The sequence below is a fragment of the Cryptomeria japonica genome, chromosome 8 (assembly GCF_030272615.1).
Source record: "Cryptomeria japonica chromosome 8, Sugi_1.0, whole genome shotgun sequence".
Taxonomy (NCBI): domain Eukaryota; kingdom Viridiplantae; phylum Streptophyta; class Pinopsida; order Cupressales; family Cupressaceae; genus Cryptomeria; species Cryptomeria japonica.
This window is the reverse complement of record NC_081412.1, coordinates 715,928,938-715,944,183: the sequence shown is the minus strand read 5'-3', so window position 1 is coordinate 715,944,183 and position 15,246 is coordinate 715,928,938. Positions and strand designations below refer to the sequence as shown.

Sequence of the window (15,246 nt, the reverse complement as noted above, 5' to 3'; positions counted from 1 at the left end):
GAGAGATAAGATTTGATTTCAGCTTCTCATGCATTGTGGGTTTTTACAACCTATTTCTGGTGGCAAGCCTAAGCCACTCTAAGATAAGTAGTCAAATCAAAATGCTATGCTTCTAAACTTGTGGTGGCTTTGTGAAGCTATGAGATGGTTGCTTCATATGATCAATGATGGAAATGGGCTATTGCCCATAGATGTAGATAAACCAAGAAGCATGAGTGATTACATCATTCCATAGGCTATCCATATAGTCTCATGCATGGGATATGGGTCCAAATTCTAAAAACATTGAATGTGAATAGGATGTGGCCTTGTGGTCGAGCAATGACATATTTAGAAAGAATTGTGTCTTCATGATCTTGGGTTTAGTGAATTTCTACACAACATTAAATCATAATAGAAGTGGTTTGAAAGGACAATGTCCAACAAAGCCTTCATTAACAACAAATACCAACTAGCAAAGCAGAAAACAATCATGTTGACATCATAGAACAACCAAGATGCTTGAGTACTTTATTGGACCTTGTTCTAATATTACTCCATACATATCATGTCAAATGATCCAGGTGGTAACCAAGATATGGATCAAAAATTTCTAATTTACCGCACATGAAGAACCACAACTATCTTTGTTAGCTATCTACAACATAGACAAGACCCCATATTTATCATAGGTTATTTCAATCATATTAATCCCTACATAGAATCATAGACATTTAATTGACAATCTACATTTGGAGCCGGATAGATCTCTCAACAACATCATTCAAAGCATAAATATTAATAACCCTTACTAAATGATTATTAATGTTGAAAATAGCCCATCATGCTCAATTAGTGGGGCCATACTTTTTATTTAGTATTAGCTGCATAACTTTAACCCCCCTTAATTTTTCATAGGTTATTTTCAATTCCTAAACTATAGCAACTCCAAATTATAAGAGAAGATTTCAATTTAAAATTTGCATGGGATCACTTTATACATCTAAAATTCAAGCAACGAATGCAAATAGGCATGTGACCATGTTCTAAACAATTTTTAATTGAATGATATATATGTATATTTATTTGTGAAACTTTTGGAAGGAAATACGAAAGAAAAGGGAAAGAAATGTGAACACTCACGTTACATAATTATTATATCTTACACACTTTTAGTCCCTCATAAATTTCAAGATAATTCATTCTCAATTCTTAAATTATAACTCTATCATTATAAAAAGAATATTTCAAATTATCTTTTATACTTAAATTTACATAAACAAACATATTTTTTTTACAATAAATCAAAATATCAATATACTTAAATTATTGAATGACATTTTTTATCTTAATGTTTCAGGTTATACTATATGATCCATCTTCAAGATGAGATATAACTAAGAACATAATGAAAAAATGATAATAAGATAAGAGAGCTAAAATAGACCTTATTGGTTAGGTGGAAAAAATAAGAACATTGACACATTGAAGAAGATCAAAATAAAATAAAGTAAAAAAGGAAAGAGAGAAACAAATAATTGTTTAAGCACAAATAAATAAGATATGTTTATATATTTGAATATAAGGACATAGAAGTGACTAAACTTGCATGAAACTACCCTATTCACAAGCCCGAAACACTAACGAGCTTTCTCACATATATTATTAACTCTCCAGGCCAACATCCAAATTCATTAAAACCTTAAATCCTGATCTGTTTGACCGCAACTGAAGGCGTCCCCTCTTTATCTAGGTCACTGATTCTCTCTTTCTTCTTTTAGGTCTACTGAATCGGTGGTATCTTCTTTCTTTTTCACTCAGATCCACAAGGTGCTCAGCCTATAGGATAACAAATTACACTTTCTCAGGATTGATATCTGAGGTCTTATTGTTACTCAGGTAGAGACCAGGAGGAGCTACAGTGACCACTTCAGCTTTATTATCTGGTAAGGTACTTTTTCAAAGTTGGGTATGCTTGGATTCTTAAGTGCAGAAATGGGTCGGATTTTTTAAGTTTCTCTGTTAGCTTATGCATTCATTTACCCATCTTGTTCTGATCATTTTCTTGTGGTCATTGCCATTGAATATTAAAAAAAAGCGTTTTCCAAGTTTTCAGTTGACAACTCGGTCATCCGCGTTATGAAAAAAGAAGAAGATTCCTTTTGGGGGTTGACATTGAATCGTTAAAGGTATTGATTTCTTAGTTATGGGTCTGTACTTAGTCTGGGTGTAGAGGGGATCTTGCTGGTCGACAACTTTTTTTTGTGGGTATTGCCATTGAGTTTTGTTAAACCCAGAGCCTTCAAGTCTATAATTGACGGGTTTTCCAGGTTTTCTGAGACCAGAAACACGCGAACCAAGCTGCCCCGGGAGATTATGATTTTAATCTTACTGTACAATGAGTGAGTATGTGCCATTGGAAAGTGGATCTGTCGTACGCTTGCTTCGTAGCATTATTGAAGTAAAAACAAATTTACCTTGTTTTGACACGAGAATGTGTTGTTCCTATTCACTCATTTTGTGAGTGGGACTGAATGCCTTTTTTATTTCAAGTTCTGGATACCTCAGAGTTTATCCGCATAGAAAAAAATGGAAGGCACAGTATGGTTCAGCTTCGGATTATGAACATATATAGAAGTATCAAAAGCCACATTTACCTTTATACTCTTGGCACCTTCAAATACAAAGTTTGAACAAATACTAAGTAATAGAAAGAAATTCCCGACACCTGAGGATTTTGGTTTTCTACCTGGTCGGTTGCTTCGACTGTACTGCTTTGCAGGGTTCTTTCCATGCCTTTCTTTTTATAATTGTACTAGCTTGGGAGTTAAATCGTTTTAAGCTAACGCATCTTCTGGCTACTCTTATTTTTTTTGTTTTGATTTATTCTTTGCGTAATGTTTAGGGTCGATTTTTCCCTAGTCCGTTGCTATTGTACTTTCTGCGTGTTCCAGTCCCTTTGATCCTTTTTTGGACGTTTGTGGATGTTAATATATTTTCTTTCTTTTTCTAATGGTTGCCTGATATTTGAGATTGACGGTGCTTAATTGATAATTAGGTGTCTTTTTATTGTTTTCGTTTACTGCAGACTATTGAGAGTAACTTTCTTGAAGAATGTGATTCAATTTTGTAATTCCTTTGACTGTCCACTATTTACGACAGTATTCTTTGATCGGAACCACAGTAGCCCTTTACCTGTGCAGGAATATTTTGGTCTATGTCACTTGTAAATTATAAATATATGCTAAAATGCTAGTGCAGTGTAGTCAGGCTGATGGCTGGGTTGTCCTGTTTTTCAAAGTGGACTGATTATATGTGTACATTGGTTTCTGAACAATTTGTGTGTGTGTTTTTATTTATTTATATTATAATTATTCCAACTGTGATGTATATCCGATATACATATACATTGGGGTACTAAGGGTTCCAGAGTTGTTATGCCCCTTGTTTGAATCTTGTTGAAGTTTTGGGCCAGCACTTAGAACTTTGTTACATGGCCCTCGAAAGGAAATGAATTAATCTGTTGGCAGAGAAAGGATTGAGATTTCTAATGCAGGTCCTCTCTTGGTTATGTATTTATGATTGGTCCAATACCAGTGTATGAAGTTTAAGTCACACGTCTCAGGTTTGACGTGTAACTGCTCAACTTGGGGATGAAGAAACTGATTGGCTTGATGGAAAGCTAAAACTCTTTAAAAAATATGAAATTTTGAGGTTGTTGAGTTTTTGATGTATATTTTTGTTATGCACTAATTTTTGCCGAGTGTTGAGTTGACTCTCTTTCGTTGGCTTCTTGCATTATCTCAAGTTCAAGTTGTATAATTATTGTATGGAGGATCTCTAGTATGGGCCGCAAATTTTTAGGCATAGGCTGCTTAAATGGGTGAATTGCTGCTTTGGCAGTAGATTTGTGCTTAATTTCATACTGAAAGAGTTCTTTCAAGTTTTGTCAGGATTGAGAAATATAGACAATGATACCTTTAGGATGCTAATTAGGAATTTCCGTCCTAGCTAAACCATATATTTTCCATATTTAAATCTTAAACTCAAGCAAGTGTTTTCCGTATTTCCATCTAGAACTGAAGTCAATATTTTCCATAACTCTATCTAAAACTGAAGCAAGTGATTTCCATTTCATGCAATCTAAAAATGTTTTGCATAGACCCATCTGAGTTTGAAGTAAATCTCTCAAATAGAACTTTCAGATGCCACTCAGATTTCCTTTCTAAAATATGAAGGTTTCGGGTTAAGGGATTCACCAGATTTGGTATGGCTGGTTTCATTTGTACTATATATGTAGAATTTTAATTCGTACAATAAAGTTACAGAATATAGGCATAGGAATAGGGCCTTCGCAATGCTTGAACACCAAAGAAGCAGCAAGTCTGAGCAATAAAAGGTAAGAATGACTTTTATGTTTTTGGTTTGTGTTTTGTTGGTAACACAAAGTTGCTTTTTAGGGTTAGCTGGAATAAGTTAGCTTTTAAATTTTAATGTACTTTTTGACTTATAAAAAATATCAGTTTTTTAAAATGTGTTCTTCCCACTGCGTTTGGGTTTGCCTGGGTACATCCAGGGACATACTGGGGTCTTTGCATTTGGCTCAGGTATGTCTCAGATGTACTTGGGTCAAATGCACAAGCCTGAGTATGTGCCTTGGATTCACCTAGGTCAGATCTGGCCTAGGATCTGAACCCAGACCAAACTAGTTTGGGTATGGCAGGGCACCTAGGTGTACCCAGTAACACAACATAAATTTGTAATACAGTTTTGCATTTCTCTATGTCAAAATATGCAATAAGACTAGTGGAGACTACTGAAAGGACATTACCTGTTTTTCATCCAGACCATTTGCTTGCGTCTACATGGATCTTTTTTGCATATTCTATGCTAACTGTAGAATTTTTATTTAACATAATATGGCATTTAGGTTACATAATACAATCCAATGAATGCTTACAGTGTATAATAATAGTAAAGAAACTAATTAATAATTATGGTAACATCTGATCTGGAAAAACTTAAAAGCTTAGAATTAATACGTCAAGGGAACACATCAAGCATGACAAAGCCGCTGTCAAGTAGAGGATTACATTATAAGCTTCTTAGTGTTTGAATAGTGAAAACTGAATGAGACTAATACGAGATCTGCACCAAACATTACTCCTTATTGTACAGTTGCTCAATGCAAGTAGTGCACTGTAACCTGAATATAACCTCTGATTGACCTTCAAATATAAAATAACTGACTAGCTATATATAATCTTACCCGTTACCAATTTTTGTCTACTCCCCAGTGTTCTATGCTTTTTCTTATATTGAATGAATGTATTGTATTTCCTTTTATACGCACGTTTCATTTGGCCCACTTCTTTTAGTATCCATGTGGTCCTGTTTTGTGTTAAGTTTGCAATGTGCTTATAATCAGTTACAATATGACTATGAATGTCAATCAGCTTTATGTGGTCCCGTTTTGCGTAAAGTTTGCAATGTGCTTATAATCAGCTAGAATATGACTATGAATGTCAATCAGCTTTTGTTCTAATCTAAGCGACCCATATAAATATTAACTAAATGCCTTAACAAGAAGCATGGATTTATCTATATGCGTTGAACAGACCAATCTGATTATGTCATTACGTATGCCTACACATACAGGAAGCAAAAAATGATTTTCAGTGTTGTGAGCTGGTAGATTGATCAGTCTCCACTTAGGTTGAGTAATGAAAGCTAACAACTTCAGTAGGCACGAATCTATTGCAAAATTCAATGAAATGTATTGTATCTGTACTCTTTTGGTTTCTGATTTATTCCTGTCTACATTGTCAGCCATGTAGAATTACTTTTAAGTTTTAACTGATTGAGACACATCTATTGCGTCCATGATTTCATGAAAAGTCATCTTCTAAGAAGAACCTTTCATTTACAATGCACGAGTTTTGGTTTCCAGCTTTCAGGATCACTATGCTACATTAAGCTTTCCTTTGTTGGGGTTACACATCTGGGGACTTTTGAGAATGTTATTTCGCTGCGAGATTACATGTTAAGTGACTTGGATAGGGACCTACTATTGAAAATGTATGCTTCTATATTTTGTGCATCATTTACATATAGGGTATTACAATCTTTAGTGTGCAATGTTATGGATAACTTTGTTATATTGATACTTATGATCAGCTAAGCTGGCAGCAGAGGATAGCCAGATTTAGTATTGAACTCAAGCTATATTTATGATTCAAAATTATTGCAACTAAAATGGATTTAGCAGCCGTCGAGATTTGATGTATGATATGCACTTCAGCAACTGCGAAAGATGTGAAGAGTTATGATGAGATGTTAGATAGCTAGTTAAAGGTGTTGGTTATTAGTGGGCAAGATGAATATAGTATTGCTTTCTGGAAGATTATCCAATATTAATTTTCTTCATAATGCATATTTACTGTATGTACTGGTTAAAGACTGTTAAAATCAATGATTATTATGTGTACCTTGTTGGAATATGCAAAACTCCCACACAAGGGACAGATTTCTCTGTCCTGGAAATTTTGTGGTTCATGGGCTGTAGGCAGGAGGTTCTCTGCCGAAGAGGAAATTTTGTTAGAAAGTGGAATAATAGATTAACTTCTGTTGCCTAAAAAACAAAGCGCAAATACATTCAACATGTGAACACAATATGAATTTTGAATATTCAAATTTATCTTATGTCTTTCTTAATTATATGCAATGTCACAAGATTCGCCGAATTTCAACCATAGAATTTGGATTTTGGCGAATTTTAAATATTTCTATAAAATTCGTTAAAATTCGGGTTCATATTCATACAGAAAAACGTGTTAGCTTCTTCCATGGAGTAAAATATAGTGTTTTTTAAGGGTTTCAAAAATATTAAATGGTGTTTACAGCTCACTCTAGAAACGTAGCTAAATCTTTCCCACACGTCTTTCCTCCGTGTCTTTCCTGATCATTTCTGCCACAACTTTCACTTCCCTGCACTTTGAACTTAACCAACCTTTGGTTGTCAAGGAGGTCTGTGGGGCGAGGTTTGAAGGCCACGCTGCAAGGATATTAACTCTGGGTTCTATATCGTCCAGCTTCAAGATTTCCCAATCGGCAATGCCTGGACCCCTCTTTGTTGCCAAACACAATGCCATGAAAATCAATTGCTGCAGCTGTTGGGATGTGAAGCCCACCGGTCACATGACCTTTTGGCTCCCTCAACTCTTTGATTCATACTTGAATATGAATGTATAAATATGTGTGCAGTCTATGTACTGGATGTAATTTTGGATATTGGTTAATAGATGATTTCCTTGCTTGAGAGTGGACGTAGGCATTTGCCGAACCACTATAAATCTTGTCTTGTGTCTCAATCTTTAATTTTGTTTTTCTTTCATTGTTTTATGTTATTTCTTTGCTTGATTTAAACTAGCAATTGGTATCAGAGCCTAGGTTGGCTTGAGCAGAGATGGATGAAGGAGAAGAAAGTAAAATTCATAACTATGGTATGTAAAACTGTGCTTCAAGCGTCGTGTACATTTGTGGGATGGCTGGAAGAAAGAGGGGAACTTAGTTGAAAAGGAGAATCCAGCGAAAGAGAATGATGTTGGGATTCTTATTTGCTGCTCTCTTGAGCCAGCTTTGGCACTTATTGGCCAAACTGTTAATGGCCCGGAAATTGTTGGCATTGGTGTGGTAAAGGTTGAACCCCATGATGCCTCGGTTGGAATTTCTTGGCAGAAAGATGCTGGAAAAGAAGCCGTTAAAAGATTTCGTGAGGAAGAGTGTATGCCATCAGAAACCCAAATTGAATCTGCTGTTAATTTTGCCTCCCAGGGTGAGGAGGAGGGTGCAGATTGGAGTGAGGTAGCAGGGCAAGGAAGCCTGGGAGAAATCGTGGCTTTGGAGGGCTTTGTAGATGGCATGGCCTTAGCTAAGATAATGAGGCACTCCCATGAAGACTACGAGCCTATGGATTTGGATCTAGTACAAGATAAAAGATTGTTTTCTGGTTTGAAGCAGAAGCGGCCATTGACAGGAGCGGAGGACAATGAGCATCGCTCCAAGCGGTTTCAGGCATCACAGGCAGAGAGGGGAGATATGGTTCACCAACCTGATTGGATGGATGTGGATGATAGCGTAAATGTGGATTTTGAGCAGCTTGAGGTTGAGAGGACCTGCGTGAAGAAGCAATTTGAATCAATCGTTGAAAGTAAAGCCGAGATGGAGATTTCTCCTGCTCCTAAAATGCCCATGGCAGCCGGTGTTTTGCCTGAGGCTGCGTAAGCTTTGATTTCATCTTTGGCTTTGTAGCCGACGTAGGTTGCTAGAAAGGCATGGCATCTGCTATGATTCCCTCCTCGGACATAATGTCTGCAACCAATATCATCCCCGTGCCTCCTGCTGGTCGAAGTCTCCATCTGCAATTTTGATCTTAATCCACAATTTGTTTTTTTAATTTTCTTTTTATAGGGTTATTTTAATCTATAGAATTTCAAGATAGTCTATAACTTTATATATTATATTTATTAAGATATGTTTCAAATTATAAATTAAGTTCTATTAAAAACTGTTACATTTATCAAAATATATTTTATAATTTTTTAATAATAGAAGTTTTAAATTTTGAAATGTTATATTTAAATTAAGTATATACTTAGTCTATTATATTAAAAAACTTCTATATTAAATTAAATTAAATATAATATAATAGAATATAATTATATCATATTGTTATGAACTTTTTTAATTGTATATGTTCGTAAAATTATTGTTTACAAATGATAATTTTTTTTTTAGCTATTTTGTGATCTATTATTTATATTCTAAAAAATTAAATTTATATAAGGCGATATAAATGTCAATTTTTTTTTCATTATGTTTACCTTGTCGAATTTCATCCGAATTTTATTGTTGCCGAATTCGAACGTTGTGACTTAGTCTATATGTACACTTGACACCAGCTGCTTAGAATAATGTGTATGGGTGAAGATACACAAAAAAGACAATAGGCTTTCTTGTCTAAAGGGTTCTGATGGGCATATTCCTTGTTACATGAAGTTAATTGGATGTGTGAACATGAGAGAGAGAGCAAGAGAGGGAGGGTCATTTCTTTACATTTTTATGTATATAACTTAATGTGAACTCGTTTAAGGAGAATGTATTTGTATAAATAGATTCCTGAAGACATCCCTAATTCTGGCTTGAAGATTCAAGATCATGCTTGACATTGATGAATTGAATCTGGGGATGAAGGTAAATCAGAATTTAATAATTGTCAACAACTAATGGCTCTAAAGTTTAACCTTAATTAAGTGGCACATCTGTTCTATGATGGTCACTCTACCAACACATCTCAAGCCCCTCCCATAGCTTTTGATGAGAAGCTTAGGAGTATTATAAACATGATCCTCTTACACTAAGATAAAGTTGAGACTATTTGCTCTTCATCATTTACAGGGAGAGGGTGATTTCTCTTCCAATTGGGTGTAATACTTAGGTCATCAGGATTGCCTGGCCTCTGACCTTAGGTGAGGTGCTCAGTTCATATCCTTTTGTTGAGAAATTCTGTACCTCCTATCTTTGAGTTTGGGTATCCTAATAAGCCTTGAATCTCACCAGATAAAAAGGAAAAGGTCATATTATTTCTTTTGAAAGAATGCATGATCCATATACCATGTTTTTGTTACAATCAGCAAACATTTAGTTTAACATTGTGAAAACCTTATCTGCTTAAAAACTTGACTGTCTGGATCATAATTTCTCAGTGGCATCTGATTTGTTTCCCAGAAAGTGCTGGAGAAAATGAAATAGATGGTAATGCAACAGATTCTGAAAATGTTTATATTCAAGGGGTTGTCTCAAATTAGATTGTAAATAAAGGGTTTCCTATTCTCAAAGGAAATTTTTTTGCCTCTTTGCAGGGTTCTTGCAGAATCAACACTATCTATATTTGTCATTTTTCTATCTGTTTAAATGTTCTTAACCATTTTTCGTTGCCAATAATTTATGAATTCTCTTGTTAAGTGACGATTCCAAGGCTGTTTACCTGGGCCTAAAGAGAGGGTACAACTAGAGCTGTTGGGCCTAAGAAGCCCAATAATGATGAAAGTGATAACACTTTTAAGTACTACCTGTCAATGAATGAGATCTTGGCATACATGAGCTTGTATGACGAATTGGCATTTAATTTTTTGTGATCGGGTTATTTACTTCTATATAATATTCCCTGCCATTATATATACTTTGTGCTTCTTATTAAAGGTGCAGCTATTTGACATGAATAATGAGTAACAGGGTCTTGTTTTTTCTTACTGTTAGGTTATTCTCTATACTGATTTCAAGATGACCGAACCATCAAAAGTTCTTCATATTCGTAATGTTGGACCTGAAATATCTGAGGTAATGCTTTTTAGAAATGGCGATTATTCCTTTTTTTCTAACAGAATGTCTTTATAGTCATTTTTCAGTACTAGTTTATATTCATGGTTGTGAAATCTGCAGGCAGACTTGTTTAAACTGGTAGAAAATCTTGGTACTGCAACCAAACTTGTGATATTGCGTGCTAAGAATCAGGTCAGAACTTTAAGAAAGAATTTCTTATTCTAGTAAACGTTTATATTCCTCTTTGTGTTGAATTAACTGCTTGTATGATGCTCTTTAGGCACACGGCATTGACAACTTGTGTTTCTTCTGTAGGCTCTCATGCAAATGCGTGATATTCCTTCTGCGGTCAGTGTTTTAGACCATTACTCAACAATTCAGCCGAGCATAAGGTATTGTGCATGGATATTTGTGCAATTTACACTTCTGGTTGGCAAAATATTCTTCCCATTCGGTCCAACCTAACATGGGGATTATTTGCAGAGGTAGGAATGTCTACATTCAGTTCTCATCTCATCAGGAGTTGACAACAACTGAGTATTCAGGGCAGGCACGACGTAGTGGAGACCAGGTAGGCAGTATTACTGGCCTTTTCAAATTGATGCTGCTATGAGTTAGAGTGGAATAGGTTTGGCTTTGCAGTATCAAATTTATGTCATTTGTGCACTTCCTTACTTAAATCTCTTTTCTCACGCATTCCTTTCTTCTTTTCTCTATGTATGTCTTCTTTCTCGTGTCTTTGCTATGCTGGATTGGTGATGGCCATTCTCAGGATTCACAGCCCAACCGAATCCTCTTAGTTACTATTCATCACCTGCTCTATCCCATCACAGTGGAAGTGCTGCATCAAGTTTTTTCCCCTCTTGGTTTTGTCGAGAAGATCGTCATATTTCAGAAGTCTGGTCAGCTTCTTCGAGTCTTCTAAATATCCGATTCTTATTTCTTTTCTTTCCTTAGTGCTGTATAGTCTGAGAGTGTTGGTGGCATTTTTTCTTTCTATTCTATCTTTTACTCTTTAAGTATATATGGATCATGATACTTCACCCTATGCTTCTGGAGCATAGAATTATCATGAACAGACAAGACACATGTTCTAGTGAACTTATCATACAATATGGGAATGTATATAAGTTATTATGAATCTGGGATTATTACAATTCGGTAACAGTTGAGTTAATAACTTAATTGTTTGTATACAGGTTTGCAAGCTTTTATTCAGTATGCTTCAAGACAAAGTGCCGTTCAAGCTATGAAAAATCTGCAGGTATGTTATTGCTAGGACATATGTACATTCATATGGTTTGTTGTCTGATCTTCGAGGAACTGGTGTGTACATTCATATAGTTAGTTTTCTTAACATTATTTGTTGAGGTTTGATTTAGATTGAGTCGTCTTGGAATATTTCTGCAGAATCGTAATATCTATGATGGATGTTGTCAGCTAGAGATTCAGTTCTCAAAGTATGCATGCTGGATATCACCAACTTTTACCTTTGTTTGAATCATTAGCATTATTAGATTGTCCTTCTGATGTTGTCTTACAATGTAATTTTTTTTTTTCTGCTAGCCTTACTGAGTTACAAGTGAACTACAACAATGAAAGAACCAGGTAATTTTTTTGCATTGCACCGGTCAAGTTTTTCCTTAGCTTCTTCTTATGATATAGAATTTTTGTTGCTATGTTATCTATAGTTTGTAATTACCTCTAGTTAATTTTTGGCAGGGACTTCACAAACCCAGCATTGCCTTCAGAGCAGAAAAATCGGATGCCTACCCAGGTGATACTTGATATATGTTTAATGTAAATGGAAAGTTAAAATGGCTTTCTGTAACTTAATCTGGTTTGTTCTGAGTTGTATCTTTGTGTATTTAAAACAGTCTTTTGGTGATGCGGGAGGCATGTATGGCATTCAACCAGGTGGGTATGGTACACAACCATTTGTTCAAGTTTGAATATATACCATTTGAAGAATTTAGGGTCTAAATTACGTTTTATAATGATGTGTTTTATCTTGGGAAAATTTACAGTCTCTCTCCATCATATGGTGGGTGCTCCAGCGATGGGATTAAACTCTGTACAGGTTTGATAATCAGCTTGAGCTCTGATTGCACTCCTTGAAAATTATTCTGAGTTGCTGGGCTATGCTTTCCATTGAACTGATAATGAAATGTCAAGGAAATTATATTTCTTTGATTTCTGACCTATGTAACTCAACACATTCTGATACAATTCTTCGATACCTGTTACCTGTAATAGATGCCTACTGCCAGTGGAGCTGCTATAATGGAAGCCTTTGGCGGTGTCTTACCCCGAGGAGTTACTGGTAACAATGATAGATGCACGATTCTAGTTGCCAACTTGAACCCAGAGGTCCTGCTTACAGAGCCTTTTTTATAATTGTGCTTTCTCTGCATTTCCACATTTGATTTTCTCTAATTGTTTTCCAACTGAAATATTGAATGCACTTTTTGAATTAAAGCAAGAGGACTTTTTGAAATGTTTTTAGCTTGACAATTATGAATTAACTGACTCAAGTTGATGTTATGACTTATTTCAGAAAATAGATGAAGATAAACTTTTCAATTTGTTCTCCATTTATGGTAATATACTGCGCATTAAATTACTCCGAAACAAACCCGATCATGCACTGATTCAAATGGCAGATGGTTTTCAGGCAGAATTAGCTGTCAACTTTTTGAAGGTAGAATCTTTGGCTTCTCAATTGCTTGGTAAAGTTCGGTAAAACTTTTTCAATTACAACCAATGTCTAACAATGTAAACTGTCACCCAGGGAGCTTTGCTGTTTGGAAAACATTTGGAAGTAAACTTCTCGAAGCATGCACAGATACATCCATCCTCAGATTCAACTGATTACTCAGGTTCTAAGCTGAATCGTTTTAACCGTAATCTGGCAAAGAACTACCGGTATTGTTGTGCTCCAACAAAGATGATACATGTTTCTAGCCTACATGCTGATGTGACAGAAGTTGAAGTTGTGTCTCATTTGGAAGAACATGGAAATATAATTAACAGCAGACTCTTTGAGGCTAATGGTAAGAAGCAGGCACTGATACTTTTTGAAAATGAAGAACAAGCTACAGAAGCTCTTGTTTGCAAACATGCCAGTACCATGGATCACTCGACAATTAGATTATCATTTTCTCAGCTTCAGTCTATTTCAGCATCTTGACTGAAGTTTTGACATGTGGGCTGTGAGATTGCGTTACTGATATCTATGTCAGTTGCGATTGAGCTGTACTGATGATTTTTGTCTTGGATTGATGTTTGCACTTTTTTGTTGGTGCTAGTTTCCGACTTAAAGATGAGTCAATGGATCACTTTCTATCAACAAATGCTTTGAGTACAATTACTGTCATTATGTTTGACATTACTCTGGATGTCTATCAGATGCCACAAAGCAAAACAGAACAATTTAAGTGTTATTAAGAATCTTCTTTTCATTTTAGTCTAATTAAGGATTCACCTGGCAGGGGGTGATGGGTGGATTGGGCTGTAAACTTGAGCATCCCTCAATTTCCCTACCAATAGTCATCCCAAAGCATCGAATTGGCAACATAAAGATGCTTTTGCAAACTGATGCCTTGTTCCACTGGAAGTCCAATTATAAATCTAGGGAGTGCTATGAAGCTCTTTTAAAATTCTAATTATAAATTTTTTTTATGGAATGTATTTTTTTGAGATATTGTCAACGTTTGCTGTTTGCATATTCTTTATGGTTGATCATGTAAGTTCCTCGATGCAATTTCAAAAATTACTGAATTCCTAGGAGACATTATGTTTGTTAATTTTATTGTCCAGTCTTTATCAAGCGTTAAATAAATTTTTTTTTAAAGGTCTTATTTGTTAAGGCTCTTCCCTTTGCTGGCCCTTAGAATTTGGTGGGTTTTCTCCAGCCATCTTTGAAACTTGACATTTATTAGTCCTTTTTCCTGCCAGGACTTTGATGGAAGATAGGTGTTTTTTTTTGTTTTACAATTTTAACATAAATTATTGGATTGCATGATAAGAAGTTTTGTGGTTTCTTTGAATCAGTCATACAGAACCTAAATTAAGCCCCTACTATTAGACTCTTATCCTGACATGATTTTATTTTGGAGCAATTTGTTTTGCACCCAAAGTTCCTTTTGAGCTCATTCACATTTTCCTTATGCTCTGTGACTAATTAATATTTGTCCAAAGTCAATTGACAACCTTCATGTTGGCTGATTTCATTGTCTTTTATTACAATTTTTTGGTGTGCGTTGTAATATAGAAGAAAAGGCTTCATGCCATCTTTGTGAGTTGGATTTTTCTTGTCATTTTTAATGTGAACTTTGCCAGTTTGTGGCATGAACACAAGTTTACAGAGCCTAAAATTGCCAATGCTTTATGTGCTGATATTTGCCTAGCTTTGGTTCACACGAATGGGATGAGTATGTGTAAGATTGATATAAGAAGTTAGGCAAGCCAATAATGATAAAAGAGAGGATGATAATGCATTTTGTTGGTCTTAGTTCATTCTTTGTTGTGCATTGTATTTATCCAAATTTTCTGCTAGAGGCTCATTTCAATCGATCTCTATGTTTTATGTAATACATTTAGTGCATGAATTTCACTGCAGTCGTAAAATTCCCTTAATTTAATCCTGCCGTATTTGTATGTTGGGTAGTGTGGCCTCATGTATTGATGAATCCTTGCCATACATATCTGCTATATTTTATTGCATTTTAATCAGATTCTCATTATTAAGGAATGTTGCTTGTTCAAGATCTGAATTTAGTACGGATCTAATATCCGTACTAATGCCATTCTCCATTTCTTTTAATAGTAATATTTTGCTTTCAAATTTTCACGAGTACTCTTTCAGATACATGCTTTTAAAATTCA

General features: G+C 35.2%; 1 protein-coding gene across 5 annotated transcripts; it reads left to right on the top strand.

Moving 5' to 3' along the window:
* Positions 1 to 1,593: 1,593 nt before the first annotated feature.
* LOC131071258 (polypyrimidine tract-binding protein homolog 3) lies at positions 1,594 to 14,045 on the top strand. Of its 5 annotated transcripts, none has more exons than XM_058007022.2 (16): positions 1,594 to 1,732; positions 1,879 to 1,925; positions 10,297 to 10,377; positions 10,480 to 10,551; positions 10,675 to 10,751; positions 10,843 to 10,930; positions 11,132 to 11,261; positions 11,559 to 11,623; positions 11,770 to 11,819; positions 11,926 to 11,967; positions 12,082 to 12,136; positions 12,237 to 12,276; positions 12,387 to 12,439; positions 12,616 to 12,729; positions 12,917 to 13,060; positions 13,151 to 14,045. In XM_058007022.2, exons 3-16 carry the CDS (start codon positions 10,321 to 10,323, stop codon positions 13,547 to 13,549), a joined length of 1,386 nt encoding a protein of 461 aa, XP_057863005.1. In that variant the 5' UTR covers positions 1,594 to 1,732; positions 1,879 to 1,925; positions 10,297 to 10,320; the 3' UTR covers positions 13,550 to 14,045. The 5 variants fall into 5 exon arrangements, with proteins under 5 accessions (XP_057863005.1, XP_057863006.1, XP_057863003.1 ...); XM_058007023.2 differs by having other exon boundaries at positions 1,879 to 1,930; XM_058007020.2 differs by having other exon boundaries at positions 1,596 to 1,925.
* The last annotated feature ends 1,201 nt before the right edge of the window (positions 14,046 to 15,246 follow it).